This window comes from Pseudophryne corroboree, chromosome 6 (assembly GCF_028390025.1).
Source record: "Pseudophryne corroboree isolate aPseCor3 chromosome 6, aPseCor3.hap2, whole genome shotgun sequence".
NCBI lineage: Eukaryota > Metazoa > Chordata > Amphibia > Anura > Myobatrachidae > Pseudophryne > Pseudophryne corroboree.
Genome location: NC_086449.1, coordinates 821,196,440 through 821,213,147, shown reverse-complemented (window position 1 = coordinate 821,213,147; position 16,708 = coordinate 821,196,440). Strand labels below are relative to the sequence as shown.

General features: G+C 47.2%; 1 protein-coding gene across 6 annotated transcripts in view; it reads left to right on the top strand.

Annotated features, from left to right (window-relative positions):
• Window positions 1–16,708, top strand: part of OVCH1 (ovochymase 1) — a 93,483-nt gene that overhangs the window by 69,908 nt on the left and 6,867 nt on the right. For 5 of the 6 annotated variants that reach the window (XM_063929171.1, XM_063929170.1, XM_063929169.1 and 2 more), the window contains one exon: window positions 8,855–8,988. The exons of the other annotated variant lie outside the window; for it this stretch is intronic. In XM_063929171.1, coding sequence (XP_063785241.1) covers window positions 8,855–8,988 — 134 coding nt within the window. The remainder of the gene's footprint in view (window positions 1–8,854; window positions 8,989–16,708) is intronic. 6 annotated transcript variants of the gene reach the window in all.

The following is a 16,708-nucleotide window of genomic DNA, read 5'->3' as shown; positions in this document are numbered from 1 at the left end:
GAGGCGCAATGAGGTAGCTGTGTGAGTAAGATAAGCGACCCTAGTGGCCGACACAAACACCTGGCCCATCTAGGAGTGGCACTACAGTGTCACGCAGGATGTCCCTTCCAAAAAACCCTCCCCAAACAGCACATGACGCAAAGAAAAAAAGAGGCGCAATGAGGTAGCTGTGTGAGTAAGATAAGCGACCCTAGTGGCCGACACAAACACCGGGCCCATCTAGGAGTGGCACTGCAGTGTCACGCAGGATGGCCCTTCCAAAAAACCCTCCCCAAACAGCACATGACGCAAAGAAAAAAAGAGGCGCAATGAGGTAGCTGTGCGAGTAAGATAAGCGACCCTAGTGGCCGACACAAACACCGGGCCCATCTAGGAGTGGCACTGCAGTGTCACGCAGGATGGCCCTTCCAAAAAATACTCCCCAAACAGCACATGACGCAAAGAAAAATTAAAGAAAAAAGAGGTGCAAGATGGAATTGTCCTTGGGCCCTCCCACCCACTCTTATGTTGTATAAACAGGACATGCACACTTTAACCAACCCATCATTTCAGTGACAGGGTCTGCCACACGACTGTGACTGAAATGACGGGTTGGTTTGGACCCCCACCAAAAAAGAAGCAATTAATCTCTCCTTGCACAAACTGGCTCTACAGAGGCAAGATGTCCACCTCATCATCATCCTCCGATATATCACCGTGTACATCCCCCTCCTCACAGATTATCAATTCGTCCCCACTGGAATCCACCATCTCAGCTCCCTGTGTACTTTGTGGAGGCAATTGCTGCTGGTCAATGTCTCCACGGAGGAATTGATTATAATTCATTTTAATGAACATCATCTTCTCCACATTTTCTGGATGTAACCTCGTACGCCGATTGCTGACAAGGTGAGCGGCGGCACTAAACACTCTTTCGGAGTACACACTTGTGGGAGGGCAACTTAGGTAGAATAAAGCCAGTTTGTGCAAGGGCCTCCAAATTGCCTCTTTTTCCTGCCAGTATAAGTACGGACTGTGTGACGTGCCTACTTGGATGCGGTCACTCATATAATCCTCCACCATTCTTTCAATGGTGAGAGAATCATATGCAGTGACAGTAGACGACATGTCCGTAATCGTTGTCAGGTCCTTCAGTCCGGACCAGATGTCAGCATCAGCAGTCGCTCCAGACTGCCCTGCATCACCGCCAGCGGGTGGGCTCGGAATTCTGAGCCTTTTCCTCGCACCCCCAGTTGCGGGAGAATGTGAAGGAGGAGATGTTGACAGGTCGCGTTCCGCTTGACTTGACAATTTTCTCACCAGCAGGTCTTTGAACCCCAGCAGACTTGTGTCTGCCGGAAAGAGAGATCCAAGGTAGGCTTTAAATCTAGGATCGAGCATGGTGGCCAAAATGTAGTGCTCTGATTTCAACAGATTGACCACCCGTGAATCCTTGTTAAGCGAATTAAGGGCTCCATCCACAAGTCCCACATGCCTAGCGGAATCGCTCCGTGTTAGCTCCTCCTTCAATGTCTCCAGCTTCTTCTGCAAAAGCCTGATGAGGGGAATGACCTGACTCAGGCTGGCAGTGTCTGAACTGACTTCACGTGTGGCAAGTTCAAAGGGCATCAGAACCTTGCACAATGTTGAAATCATTCTCCACTGCGCTTGAGACAGGTGCATTCCACCTCCTATATCGTGCTGAATTGTATAGGCTTGAATGGCCTTTTGCTGCTCCTCCAACCTCTGAAGCATATAGAGGGTTGAATTCCACCTCGTTACCACTTCTTGCTTCAGATGATGGCAGGGCAGGTTCAGTTGTTTTTGGTGGTGCTCCAGTCTTCTGTACGTGGTGCCTGTACGCCGAAAGTGTCCCGCAATTCTTCTGGCCACCGACAGCATCTCTTGCACACCCCTGTCGTTTTTTAAAAAATTCTGCACCACCAAATTCAAGGTATGTGCAAAACATGGGACGTGCTGGAATTTGCCCAGATTTAATGCACACACAATATTGCTGGCGTTGTCCGATGCCACAAATCCACAGGAGAGTCCAATTGGGGTAAGCCATTCCACGATGATCTTCCTCAGTTGCCGTAAGAGGTTTTCAGCTGTGTGCGTATTCTGGAAAGCGGTGATACAAAGCGTAGCCTGCCTAGGAAAGAGTTGGCGTTTGCGAGATGCTGCTACTGGTGCCGCCGCTGCTGTTCTTGCGGCGGGAGTCCATACATCTACCCAGTGGGCTGTCACAGTCATATAGTCCTGACCCTGCCCTGCTCCACTTGTCCACATGTCCGTGGTTAAGTGGACATTGGGTACAACTGCATTTTTTAGGACACTGGTGAGTCTTTTTCTGACGTCCGTGTACATTCTCGGTATCGCCTGCCTAGAGAAGTGGAACCTAGATGGTATTTGGTAACGGGGGCACACTACCTCAAGAAATTGTCTAGTTCCCTGTGAACTAACGGCGGATACCGGACGCACGTCTAACACCAACATAGTTGTCAAGGCCTCAGTTATCCGCTTTGCAGCAGGATGACTGCTGTGATATTTCATCTTCCTCGCAAAGGACTGTTGGACAGTCAATTGCTTACTGGAAGTAGTACAAGTGGGCTTACGACTTCCCCTCTGGGATGACGATCGACTCCCAGCAGCAACAACAGCAGCGCCAGCAGCAGTAGGCATTACACTCAAGGATGCATCGGAGGAATCCCAGGCAGGAGAGGACTCGTCAGAATTGCCAGTGACATGGCCTGCAGGACTATTGGCATTCCTGGGTAAGGAGGAAATTGACACTGAGGGAGTTGGTGGGGTGGTTTGCGTGAGCTTGGTTACAAGAGGAAGGGATTTACTGGTCAGTGGACTGCTTCCGCTGTCACCCAAAGTTTTTGAACTTGTCACTGACTTATTATGAATGCGCTGCAGGTGACGTATAAGGGAGGATGTTCCGAGGTGGTTAACGTCCTTACCCCTACTTATTACAGCTTGACAAAGGCAACACACGGCTTGACACCTGTTGTCCGCATTTCTGTTGAAATACTTCCACACCGAAGAGCTGATTTTTTTGGTATTTTCACCTGGCATGTCAATGGCCATATTCCTCCCACGGACAACAGGTGTCTCCCCGGGTGCCTGACTTAAACAAACCACCTCACCATCAGAATCCTCCTGGTTGTCAGGTCCGGGTGTTTTTGTGAATCCGTTAACCCGGAACCAACCACAGGTGTAGGTGCTGGGCTATGAAGAAAGCAGGGAGGACGAAGAAAGTTCCGATTCATATATTTATTCAAAATAATAATTCAGTAAAGGGTTAACTGACAAGTTGTTAATCATCATATTATACTGAAGTATTGCAGGAATAATATGCAAGAGAAAACTCAAAAATAAATAAAAGAAATGTTCATGGAAACATATGCAAAACAAGCTGATGAATAAATGTTGGATTGTCCAAATATAAACAAGCTTTGATGCAGAACTGCAGAATGTGATTAACTGGATAATGCAGACATGAAGAGATAACTGTAAGGATTTGCAATGGAGTTTTGAGAGTTAACTGAGAGACTGTGAAGAATTATCCTTGTTATGACAACGTAGCAAATATAAACAAACTTTGATGCTGAACTGTAGAATGTTATTAACTGGATAATGCAGACATGAAGAGATAACTGTAAGAATTAGCAATGGAGCTTTGAGAGTTAACTGAGAGACTGTGATGAATTATCCTTGTAAAGACAACATAGCAAAAAGTACTGAATTGGGTTACTTGCGGGTTCCGGAGATCACTGTGAAACTGTAGTAGAAGACAAGGTGATGAATGGGTTAAATGCAGAGTTGAACAAACGAACAGCTGAGAGAAATTAGATCCTGCAGACTTTGTAGGATAGGCAGACTGACAAGGTAACCTCATGCAGGACACTGGGAATCCAAGTATTTCCAATAGGTGTGCAATTGACTGATAGCACAATGGAGAGCCGGTAGATCTTTGGCAGTGAAGGCTGCAAACGGACCTCTGGGAACGGAGGCGATATCTGGACCACGGGAATCACACAGGAATGCACGGAGAGAGTTCAGAGCTAGAGCACAGCTTTGATACAACAAAGCACTGGCCCAGAGTAACATAATCCCAGCCTACTTAAAGGCAGCACAAGCACGGGATTGGCTTACACCTGCCCACAGGTGTTTTCACAAGTGCTCTGTATTAGCTATTTGGTCTCCAACATGGCCACCTCCTATACAGCAGACACACTGCAGTGCCTTAGGCCATTTGGTCCCCGCACTCACAGTTCCCAGACTCTGCATTACCTGTGCCATTGATCATGCCGTGTCCCCACACGGGCGCACAGCACCGCAAGCAACCGCACTGGCAATGGATGAACCCCAGAACCCGCAGAGGTGAGAGACCGGTTCGTGACACTGGTCAATTTCCTCCCCAGCGCCAGCAACACCCATATCCTCCTCATCCTGGTGTACTTCAACACTGACATCTTCAATCTGACTATCAGGAACTGGACTGCGGGTGCTCCTTCAAGCACTTGCAGGGGGCGTGCAAATGGTGGAAGGCGCATGCTCTTCACGTCCAGTGTTGGGAAGGTCAGGCATCGCAACCGACACAATTGGAGTCGAACTCTCCTTGTGGATTTGGGATTTCGAAGAACGCACAGTTCTTTGCGGTGCTACTGCTTTTGCCATCTTGAGTCTTTTCATTTTTCTAGCGAGAGGCTGAGTGCTTCCATCCTCATGTGAAGCTGAACCACTAGCCATGAACATAGGCCAGGGCCTCAGCCGTTCCTTGCCACTCCGTGTGGTAAATGGCATATTGGCAAGTTTACGCTTCTCCTCTGACAATTTTATTTTAGGTTTTGGAGTCCTTTTTTTACTGATATTTGGTGTTTTGGATTTTACATGCTCTGTACTATGACATTGGGCATCGGCCTTGGCAGACGACGTTGCTGGCATTTCATCGTCTCGGCCATGACTAGTGGCAGCAGCTTCAGCACGAGGTGGAAGTGGATCTCGATCTTTCCCTAATTTTGGAACCTCAACATTTTTGTTCTCCATATTTTAATAGGCACAACTAAAAGGCACCTCAGGTAAACAATGGAGATGGATGGATACTAGTATACTTATGGATGGACTGCCGAGTGCCGACACAGAGGTAGCTACAGCCGTGGACTACCGTACTGTGTCTGCTGCTAATATAGACTGGATGATAATGAGATGAAATCAATATATATGTATATATAATATCACTAGTACTGCAGCCGGACAGGTATATATATTTATTATGTAATGACTGATGACGGACCTGCTGGACACTGTCAGCTCAGCAGCACCGCAGACTGCTACAGTAAGCTACTATAGTAGTATGTATAAAGAAGAAAGAAAAAAAAAAACCACGGGTAGGTGGTATACAATTATGGATGGACTGCCGAGTGCCGACACAGAGGTAGCTACAGCCGTGGACTACCGTACTGTGTCTGCTGATAATATAGACTGGGTGATAATGAGATGAAATCAATATATATGTATATATAATATCACTAGTACTGCAGCCGGACAGGTATATATATTTATTATGTAATGACTGATGACGGACCTGCTGGACACTGTCAGCTCAGCAGCACCGCAGACTGCTACAGTAAGCTACTATAGTAGTATGTATAAAGAAGAAAGAAAAAAAAAAAACCACGGGTAGGTGGTATACAATTATGGATGGACTGCCGAGTGCCGACACAGAGGTAGCTACAGCCGTGGACTACCGTACTGTGTCTGCTGATAATATAGACTGGATGATAATGAGATGAAATCAATATATATGTATATATAATATCACTAGTACTGCAGCCGGACAGGTATATATATTTATTATGTAATGACTGATGACGGACCTGCTGGACACTGTCAGCTCAGCAGCACCGCAGACTGCTACAGTAAGCTACTATAGTAGTATGTATAAAGAAGAAAGAAAAGAAAAAAACCACGGGTAGGTGGTATACAATTATGGATGGACTGCCGAGTGCCGACACAGAGGTAGCTACAGCCGTGGACTAACGTACTGTGTCTGCTGATAATATAGACTGGATGATAATGAGATGAAATCAATATATATGTATATATAATATCACTAGTACTGCAGCCGGACAGGTATATATATTTATTATGTAATGACTGATGACGGACCTGCTGGACACTGTCAGCTCAGCAGCACCGCAGACTGCTACAGTAAGCTACTATAGTAGTATGTATAAAGAAGAAAGAAAAAAAAAAAACACGGGTAGGTGGTATACAATTATGGATGGACTGCCGAGTGCCGACACAGAGGTAGCTACAGCCGTGGACTAACGTACTGTGTCTGCTGATAATATAGACTGGATGATAATGAGATGAAATCAAAATATATATATATATATATATATAATTATATAATATCACTAGTACTGCAGCCGGACAGGTATATATATTTATTATGTAATGACTGATGACGGACCTGCTGGACACTGTCAGCTCAGCAGCACCGCAGACTGCTACAGTAAGCTACTATAGTAGTATGTATAAAGAAGAAATAAAAAAATAAAAAAACACGGTTAGGTGCTAGGTGGTATACAATATTATATATATATTATATACAATTATATATATATATATATATATATTAAACTCATAAACTGGTGGTGATTATTAAACTGGTGGTCAGGTCACTGGTCACACTATCAGCAACTTGCAAGTAGTACTCCTGAGTCCTAAGCAGACAATCACAATATATATTATACTGGTGGTCAGTGTGGTCACAAACAATGGCAGTGTGGCACTCTGGCAGCAAAAGTGTGCACTGTACGTTATATGTACTCCTGAGTCCTGAGTCCTGCTCTCAGACTCTAACTGCTCCCCACTGTCAGTGTCTCCCCCACAAGTCAGATAATACAGTCACACTATCTCTATCACTTCAGCAAGTACTAGTAGTAGTAGTACTCCTCCTAATGCTCCCCAAAATTACTACTGTGTCTCTCTCTGTCTCACTCTCTTTTCGAATCTCTATAAACGGAGAGGACGCCAGCCACGTCCTCTCCCTATGAATCTCAATGCACGTGTGAAAATGGCGGCGACGCGCGGCTCCTTATATAGAATCCGAGTCTCGCGATAGAATCCGAGCCTCGCGAGAATCCGACAGCGTGATGATGACGTTCGGGCGCGCTCGGGTTAACCGAGCAAGGCGGGAAGATCCGAGTCGCTCGGACCCGTGTAAAAAAAACTGAAGTTCGGGCGGGTTCGGATTCCGAGGAACCGAACCCGCTCATCTCTATTTATAACTTGTAGAAAAACAGGAGTTTGCTCATACTGTCCCTCTCAATGGTGGTCCTTCCGAGTTGTTCGCTCGTTGACGATTTTCTCTGTATTGCGATTAGTCGCTTACTGCGCATGCGCAATGTTCGCAGTGCGTCTGCGCTAAGTAAATTTGCTAAAAAGTGAGGTATTTTACTCACGGCATAACAAGGATTTTTCATCGTTCTGGTGATCGGAGTGTGATTGACAGGAAGTGGGTGTTTCTGGGCGGAAACTGGCCGTTTTATGGGTGTGTGCGGAAAAACGCTGCCGTTTCTGGGAAAAACGCGGGAGTGGATGGAGAAACGGGGGAATGTCTGGTCGAACGCTGGGTGTGTTTGTGACGTCAAACCAGGAACGAAACTGACTGAACTGATCGCAGTGGCAGAGTAAGTCTCGAGCTACTCAGAAACTGCTAAGAAGTGTCTATTCGCAATTATGCAAATCTTTAGTTCGCAATTCTGCAAAGCTAAGATTCACTTCCAGTAGGCGGCGGCTTAGCGTGTGCAATGCTGCTAAAAGCAGCTAGCGAGCGAACAACTCGGAATGAGGGCCAATGATCCCAATTTTGGTGGTTATTCCGAGTTGATCGCTCGCTAGCAGTTTTTAGCAGCCGTGCAGATGCTATGCCGCCTCCCACTGGGAGTGTATTTTAGCTTAGCAGGAGTGCGAACGAAAGGATCGCAGAGCGGCTACAAAGTTGTTGTTTTTTGCAGTTTTAGAGCAGCTCAAAACCTACTCAGCGCTTGCGATCACTCCAGACTGTTCAGTTCCTGTTTTGACGTCACGAACACGCCCTGTGTTCGCCCAGCCACGCCTGCGCCTTTCCTGGCACGTCTGCGTTTTTCCGAACACTCCCTGAAAACAGTCAGTTAACACCCAGAAACGCCCTCTTCCTGTCAGTCACTCTGCGGCCAGCAGTGCAACTGAAAAGCTTCGCTAGACCTTGTGTGAAACTACATAGTTCATTGTAATGGTACGTCGCGCGTGCGCATTGCGCCGCCTACGCATGCGTAGAAATGCAGTTTTTTTGCCTCATCGCTGCACAGCGAACGAATGCAGCTAGAGATCAACTCGGAATGACCACCTTTGTTGTCACAGTTCCGCTTTCAGGGGATTTATGTGTTGGAATGTTTGACCCAACTTGTCGAAGTTAGGAGCAATATCTCCTGGTGAGCAGGAGGCGGATGACTCGGGTGTATGTGGCATTTCAGTTGTAAATTCCGGGAGGAGGGGGCTGCCCAGCGCTTCAGAAGAACAAGACACGGCCACTTATAACGTCGGGAGGTGTAGTTTGATGCATGACGGTAAGAGCCACATACTGACCATTGGTCCAGATTGCAGCAATGAGCACGTTTTGTGGCTGCATGTTTCGGTCACACAGCAATGTTGGCATACCTACCAACTCCCCGCAAGACCAGGGGAAACTCCTGACCACAGGGCAGTGCCATGAAATGAGGACCGTCCCGCTGAAATCAGAGAGGTTAGGGGTAGGTAAAATAATGGTTGGGGGAAATGGAAGCTGCAGTCACCTATGTGAATCTCCGCTCTATTCCAGGTACCCAGTATACTAACCTGCTCCAGCAAGCGAAAATCCCACTAGTGCCCGCAGAGGACTGCATGAGCTACTGGGGGACGGATATTACCGAGGGCAACCTGTGCGCGGGGGCTGTTGGTGCATCTTCTTGCCTGGTATGAAGACTTCCTCCTCTTCCAGATCCTAATAAAATACTGATCCCAAAAACAATGGGGCTAAAAGTACTAAAGATCGATGGTGAATGATTTAAATCATTTTAAAATCAATAAACATCGATCTTTAGTAAATTCACCCCTAGGAGTTGTCTGTTATTACTTTGTACCAAACATTGACTAATCCTGAAATAGGAGAACTGTCAGAATTGTTAACTTGTTCCCTTTGTGTGAAATCCCCATATTTGATGACCTATTATGGCGCGCACTAAGGGGCAGATTCAATTAACCGGGGGAAATTTGAAGAAAAAAAAAAGCGTTGCAGGGTTTTTGCTATTCAATTACAGGACTGAAAATGAGATTTGTGATTTCTATAGAAATCACTGCTTCTTTTTCATGCACCCCAAAGCAAGTCTGATTTTACACCCGGACTTACCCTGGCGGTAAATTAAGTCCAGGCTGCCGCTAAGTTATATTGTAGTGAATAAGATGGGCTGCTGAAATCTCCCAATAATTTGTGAGTTAAGCTGGGTGGGTACGCACTAGCCGATGTGTGTACCCGGCGATATTGGAAGCGGCGGAGACCTGGCGGGGTGTTGGCATCGACAAGTGTGTATGTCGGCGGGGAGGGAGCAACGGCGTGGGGAGTTGGGGCTGCTTAATAGCCCTCATTAAAGAGGTCCTCCCTCGTCGGTACTGTTCAGACGAGAGAGGAGGTCGTTAACGATGCGCGGAAACGCACATCGTTATCGACATTGAGAGTACACCCTAGACGAGATTGTAAAAGATCTCGCTCAGATCGGCCCTTCTGAGAGATTATTTTCTCGTCTAGGGTGAATGGGCCTTTAGAATCCACTTTAAAAATAAGAATTTACTTACCGATAATTCTATTTCTCATAGTCCGTAGTGGATGCTGGGGACTCCGTAAGGACCATGGGGAATAGCGGCTCCGCAGGAGACTGGGCACAAAGTAAAAAGCTTTAGGACTACCTGGTGTGCACTGGCTCCTCCCCCTATGACCCTCCTCCAAGCCTCAGTTAGGATACTGTGCCCGGACGAGCGTACACAATAAGGAAGGATTTTGAATCCCAGGTAAGACTCAAACCAGCCACACCAATCACACCGTACAACTTGTGATCTGAACCCAGTTAACAGCATGATAACAAAGGAGCCTCTGAAAAGATGGCTCACAACAATAATAACCCGATTTTTGTAACAATAATTATGTACAAGTATTGCAGACAATCCGCACTTGGGATGGGCGCCCAGCATCCACTACGGACTATGAGAAATAGAATTATCGGTAAGTAAATTCTTATTTTCTCTAACGTCCTAAGTGGATGCTGGGGACTCCGTAAGGACCATGGGGATTATACCAAAGCTCCCAAACGGGCGGGAGAGTGCGGATGACTCTGCAGCACCGAATGAGAGAACTCCAGGTCCTCCTCAGCCAGGGTATCAAATTTGTAGAATTTAGCAAACGTGTTTGCCCCTGACCAAGTAGCTGCTCGGCAAAGTTGTAAAGCCGAGACCCCTCGGGCAGCCGCCCAAGATGAGTCCACTTTCCGTGTGGAATGGGCTTTTACAGATTTTGGCTGTGGCAGGCCTGCCACAGAATGTGCAAGCTGAATTGTACTACAAATCCAACGAGCAATCGTCTGCTTAGAGCAGGAGCACCCAGCTTGTTGGGTGCATACAGGATAAACAGCGAGTCAGATTTTCTGACTCCAGCCGTCCTGGAAACATATATTTTCAGGGCCCTGACTACGTCTAGCAACTTGGAATCCTCCAAGTCCCTAGTAGCCGCAGGCACCACAATAGGCTGGTTTAAGTGAAATGCTGAAACCACCTTAGGAAGAAATTGAGGCCGAGTCCTCAATTCTGCCCTATCCGTATGAAAAATTAGGTAAGGGCTTTTATAGGATAAAGCCGCCAATTCTGATACACGCCTGGCTGAAGCCAGGGCTAACATCATTACCACTTTCCATGTGAGATATTTTAAGTCCACAGTGGTGAGTGGTTCAAACCAATGTGATTTTAGGAATCCCAACACTACATTGAGATCCCAAGGAGCCACTGGAGGCACAAAAGGAGGCTGTATATGCAGTACCCCCTTGACAAACGTCTGAACTTCAGGAACTGAAGCTAGTTCTTTTTGGAAGAATATTGACAGGGCCGAAATTTGAACCTTAATGGACCCTAATTTTAGGCCCATAGACAGTCCTGTTTGCAGGAAATGCAGGAAACGACCCAGTTGAAATTCCTCTGTAGGGGCCTTCCTGGCCTCACACCACGCAACATATTTACGCCAAATACGGTGATAATGTTGCACAGTTACATCCTTCCTGGCTTTGATCAGGGTAGGGATGACTTCATCCGGAATGCCTTTTTCCTTCAGGATCCGGCGTTCAACCGCCATGCCGTCAAACGCAGCCGCGGTAAGTCTTGAAACAGACATGGTCCCTGCTGGAGCAGGTCCTTTCTTAGAGGTAGAGGCCACGGGTCTCCCGTGAGCATCTCTTGAAGTTCCGGGTACCAAGTCCTTCTTGGCCAATCCGGAGCCACGAGTATAGTCTTTACTCCTCTCCTTCTTATGATTCTCAATACCTTGGGTATGAGAGGTAGAGGAGGGAACACATACACTGATCGGTACACCCACGGTGTTACCAGAGCGTCCACAGCTATTGCCTGAGGGTCCCTTGACCTGGCGCAATATCTGTCCAGTTTTTTGTTGAGGCGGGACGCCATCATGTCCACCTTTGGTTTTTCCCAACGGTTCACAATCATGTGGAAGACTTCTGGGTGAAGTCCCCACTCCCCCGGGTGGAGATCGTGTCTGCTGAGGAAGTCTGCTTCCCAGTTGTCCACTCCCGGAATGAACACTGCTGACAGTGCTATCACATGATTTTCCGCCCAGCGAAGAATCCTTGCAACTTCCGTCATTGCCCTCCTGCTTCTTGTGCCGCCCTGTCTGTTTACGTGGGCGACTGCCGTGATGTTGTCCGACTGGATCAACACCGACTGACCCTGAAGCAGAGGCCTTGCCTGACTTAGGGCATTGTAAATGGCCCTTAGTTCCAGGATATTTATGTGAAGTGACGTTTCCATGCTTGACCACAAGCCCTGGAAATTTCTTCCCTGTGTGACTGCTCCCCAGCCTCTCAGGCTGGCATCCGTGGTCACCAGGACCCAATCCTGAATGCCGAATCTGCGGCCCTCTAGGAGATGAGCACTCTGTAACCACCACAGGAGAGACACCCTTGTCCTTGGAGACAGGGTTATCCGCTGATGCATTTGAAGATGCGATCCGGACCATTTGTCCAGCAGATCCCACTGAAAAGTTCTTGCGTGGAATCTGCCGAATGGAATCGCTTCGTAAGAAGCCACCATCTTTCCCAGGACCTTTGTGCATTGATGCACTGACACCTGGCCTGGTCTTAGGAGGTTCCTGACTAGGTCGGATAACTCCCTGGCTTTCCCCTCCGGGAGAAACACCTTTTCCTGTACTGTGTCCAGAATCATCCCTAGGAACAGCAGACGTGTCGTCGGAATCAGCTGCGATTTTGGAATATTTAGAATCCAACCGTGCTGTCGTAGTACTATTTGAGATAGTGCTACTCCGACCTCTAACTGTTCTCTGGACCTTGCCCTTATCAGGAGATCGTCCAAGTAAGGGATAATTAAGACGCCTTTTCTTCGAAGAAGAATCATCATTTCGGCCATTACCTTGGTAAAGACCCGGGGTGCCGTGGACAATCCAAACGGCAGCGTCTGAAACTGATAATGACAGTTCTGTACCACAAACCTGAGGTACCCTTGGTGAGAAGGGCAAATTGGGACATGGAGGTAAGCATCCTTGATGTCCAGAGACACCATATAGTCCCCTTCTTCCAGGTTCGCTATCACTGCTCTGAGTGACTCCATCTTGAACTTGAACCTTCTTATGTAAGTGTTCAAGGATTTCAGATTTAAAATGGGTCTCACCGAGCCGTCCGGCTTCGGTACCACAAACAGCGTGGAATAATACCCCTTTCCCTGTTGTAGGAGGGGTACCTTGATTATCACCTGCTGGGAATACAGCTTGTGAATGGCTTCCAATATCGCCTCCCTGTCGGGGGGAGACGTTGGTAAAGCAGACTTCAGGAACCGGCGAGGGGGAGACGTCTCGAATTCCAATTTGTACCCCTGAGATACTACCTGCAGGATCCAGGGGTCCACTTGCGAGTGAGCCCACTGCGCGCTGAAAATCTTGAGACGGGCCCCCACCGTGCCTGAGTCCGCTTGTAAGGCCCCAGCGTCATGCTGAGGACTTGGCAGAAGCGGGGGAGGGCTTCTGTTCGTGGGAAGAGGCTGTCTGCTGCAGTCTTTTTCCCCTTCCTCTGCCCCGGGGCAGATATGAGTGGCCTTTTGCCCGCTTGCCCTTATGGGGACGAAAGGACTGAGCCTGAAAAGACGGTATCTTTTTCTGCTGCGAGGTGACTTGGGGTAGAAAGGTGGATTTCCCGGCCGTTGCCGTGGTCACCAAGTCCGATAGACCGACCCCAAATAACTCCTCCCCTTTATACGGCAATACTTCCATATGCTGTTTGGAATCCGCTAGAGATGAGCGGGTTCGGTTTCTCTGAATCCGAACCCGCACGAACTTCATGTTTTTTTTCACGGGTTCGAGCGACTCGGATCTTCCCGCCTTGCTCGGTTAACCCGAGCGCGCCCGAACGTCATCATGACGCTGTCGGATTCTCGCGAGACTCGGATTCTATATAAGGAGCCGCGCGTCGCCGCCATTTTCACACGTGCATTGAGATTGATAGGGAGAGGACGTGGCTGGCGTCCTCTCCATTTAGATTAGGAGAGAGAGAGAGAGATTGACCTGAGGCTGATACTGTAGAAGAGAGTGCAGAGTTTAGTGACTGACCACAGTGACCACCAGCAGTGCAGTTGTTTTATTTAATATATCCGTTCTCTGCCTGAAAAAAACGGTACACACAGTGACTCAGTCACATACCATATCTGTGTGCACTGCTCAGCCCAGTGTGCTGCATGCCTGCATCATCTATGTATATATTATATATCTGACTGTGCTCAGCTCACACAGCTTATAATTGTGGGGGAGACTGGGGAGCACTGCAGTGCCAGTTATAGGTTATAGCAGGAGCCAGGAGTACAAGACAGTCACATACCATATCTGTGTGCACTGCTCAGCCCAGTGTGCTGCATCATCTATGTATATATTATATATCTGACTGTGCTCAGCTCACACAGCTTATAATTGTGGGGGAGACTGGGGAGCACTGCAGTGCCAGTTATAGGTTATAGCAGGAGCCAGGAGTACATATTATATTAAAATTAAACAGTGCACACTTTTGCTGCAGGAGTGCCACTGCCAGTGTGACTGACCAGTGACCTGACCACACTGACCACCAGTATAGTTAGTAGTATACTATATTGTGATTGCCTGAAAAAGTTAAACACTCGTCGTGTGACTTCACTTGTGTGGTGTTTTTTTTTTTATTCTATAAAAAACTCATTCTGCTGACAGACAGTGTCCAGCAGGTCCGTCATTATATAATATATATACCTGTCCGGCTGCAGTAGTGATATATATATATTTTTTATATCATTATTTATCATCCAGTCGCAGCAGACACAGTACGGTAGTTCACGGCTGTAGCTACCTCTGTGTCGGCACTCGGCAGTCCATCCATAATTGTATACCACCTACCCGTGGTTTTTTTTTCTTTCTTCTTTATACATACATACTACTACATCTCTTTATCAACCAGTCTATATTAGCAGCAGACACAGTACAGTACGGTAGTTCACGGCTGTGGCTACCTCTGTGTCGGCACTCGGCAGTCCGTCCATAATTGTATACCACCTAACCGTGGTTTTTTTTTCTTTCTTCTTTATACATACATACTACGACATCTCTTTATCAACCAGTCTATATTAGCAGCAGACACAGTACAGTACGGTAGTTCACGGCTGTGGCTACCTCTGTGTCGGCACTCGGCAGTCCGTCCATAATTGTATACCACCTAACCGTGTTTTTTTTTTTCTTTCTTCTTCATACATACATACATACTACGACATCTCTTTATCAACCAGTCTATATTAGCAGCAGACACAGTACAGTACGGTAGTTCACGGCTGTGGCTACCTCTGTGTCGGCACTCGGCAGTCCGTCCATAATTGTATACCACCTAACCGTGGTTTTTTTTTCTTTCTTCTTTATACATACATACTACGACATCTCTTTATCAACCAGTCTATATTAGCAGCAGACACAGTACAGTACGGTAGTTCACGGCTGTGGCTACCTCTGTGTCGGCACTCGGCAGTCCGTCCATAATTGTATACCACCTACCCGTGGTTTTTTTTTCTTTCTTCTTTATACATACATACTACTACATCTCTTTATCAACCAGTCTATATTAGCAGCAGACACAGTACAGTACGGTAGTTCACGGCTGTGGCTACCTCTGTGTCGGCACTCGGCAGTCCGTCCATAATTGTATACCACCTAACCGTGGTTTTTTTTTCTTTCTTCTTTATACATACATACTACGACATCTCTTTATCAACCAGTCTATATTAGCAGCAGACACAGTACAGTACGGTAGTTCACGGCTGTGGCTACCTCTGTGTCGGCACTCGGCAGTCCGTCCATAATTGTATACCACCTACCCGTGGTTTTTTTTTCTTTCTTCTTCATACATACATACTACGACATCTCTTTATCAACCAGTCTATATTAGCAGCAGACACAGTACAGTACGGTAGTTCACGGCTGTGGCTACCTCTGTGTCGGCACTCGGCAGTCCGTCCATAATTGTATACCACCTAACCGTGGTTTTTTTTTCTTTCTTCTTCATACATACATACTACGACATCTCTTTATCAACCAGTCTATATTAGCAGCAGACACAGTACAGTACGGTAGTTCACGGCTGTGGCTACCTCTGTGTCGGCACTCGGCAGTCCGTCCATAATTGTATACTAGTATCCATCCATCTCCATTGTTTACCTGAGGTGCCTTTTAGTTGTGCCTATTAAAATATGGAGAACAAAAATGTTGAGGTTCCAAAATTAGGGAAAGATCAAGATCCACTTCCACCTCGTGCTGAAGCTGCTGCCACTAGTCATGGCCGAGACGATGAAATGCCAGCAACGTCGTCTGCCAAGGCCGATGCCCAATGTCATAGTACAGAGCATGTCAAATCCAAAACACCAAATATCAGTAAAAAAAGGACTCCAAAACCTAAAATAAAATTGTCGGAGGAGAAGCGTAAACTTGCCAATATGCCATTTACCACACGGAGTGGCAAGGAACGGCTGAGGCCCTGGCCTATGCTCATGGCTAGTGGTTCAGCTTCACATGAGGATGGAAGCACTCAGCCTCTCGCTAGAAAAATGAAAAGACTCAAGCTGGCAAAAGCACAGCAAAGAACTGTGCATTCTTTGAAATCCCAAATCCACAAGGAGAGTCCAATTGTGTCGGTTGCGATGCCTGACCTTCCCAACACTGGACGTGAAGAGCATGCGCCTTCCACCATTTGCACGCCCCCTGCAAGTGCTGGAAGGAGCACCCGCAGTCCAGTTCCTGATAGTCAGATTGAAGATGTCAGTGTTGAAGTACACCAGGATGAGGAGGATATGGGTGTTGCTGGCGCTGGGGAGGAAATTGACCAGGAGGATTCTGATGGTGAGGTGGTTTGTTTAA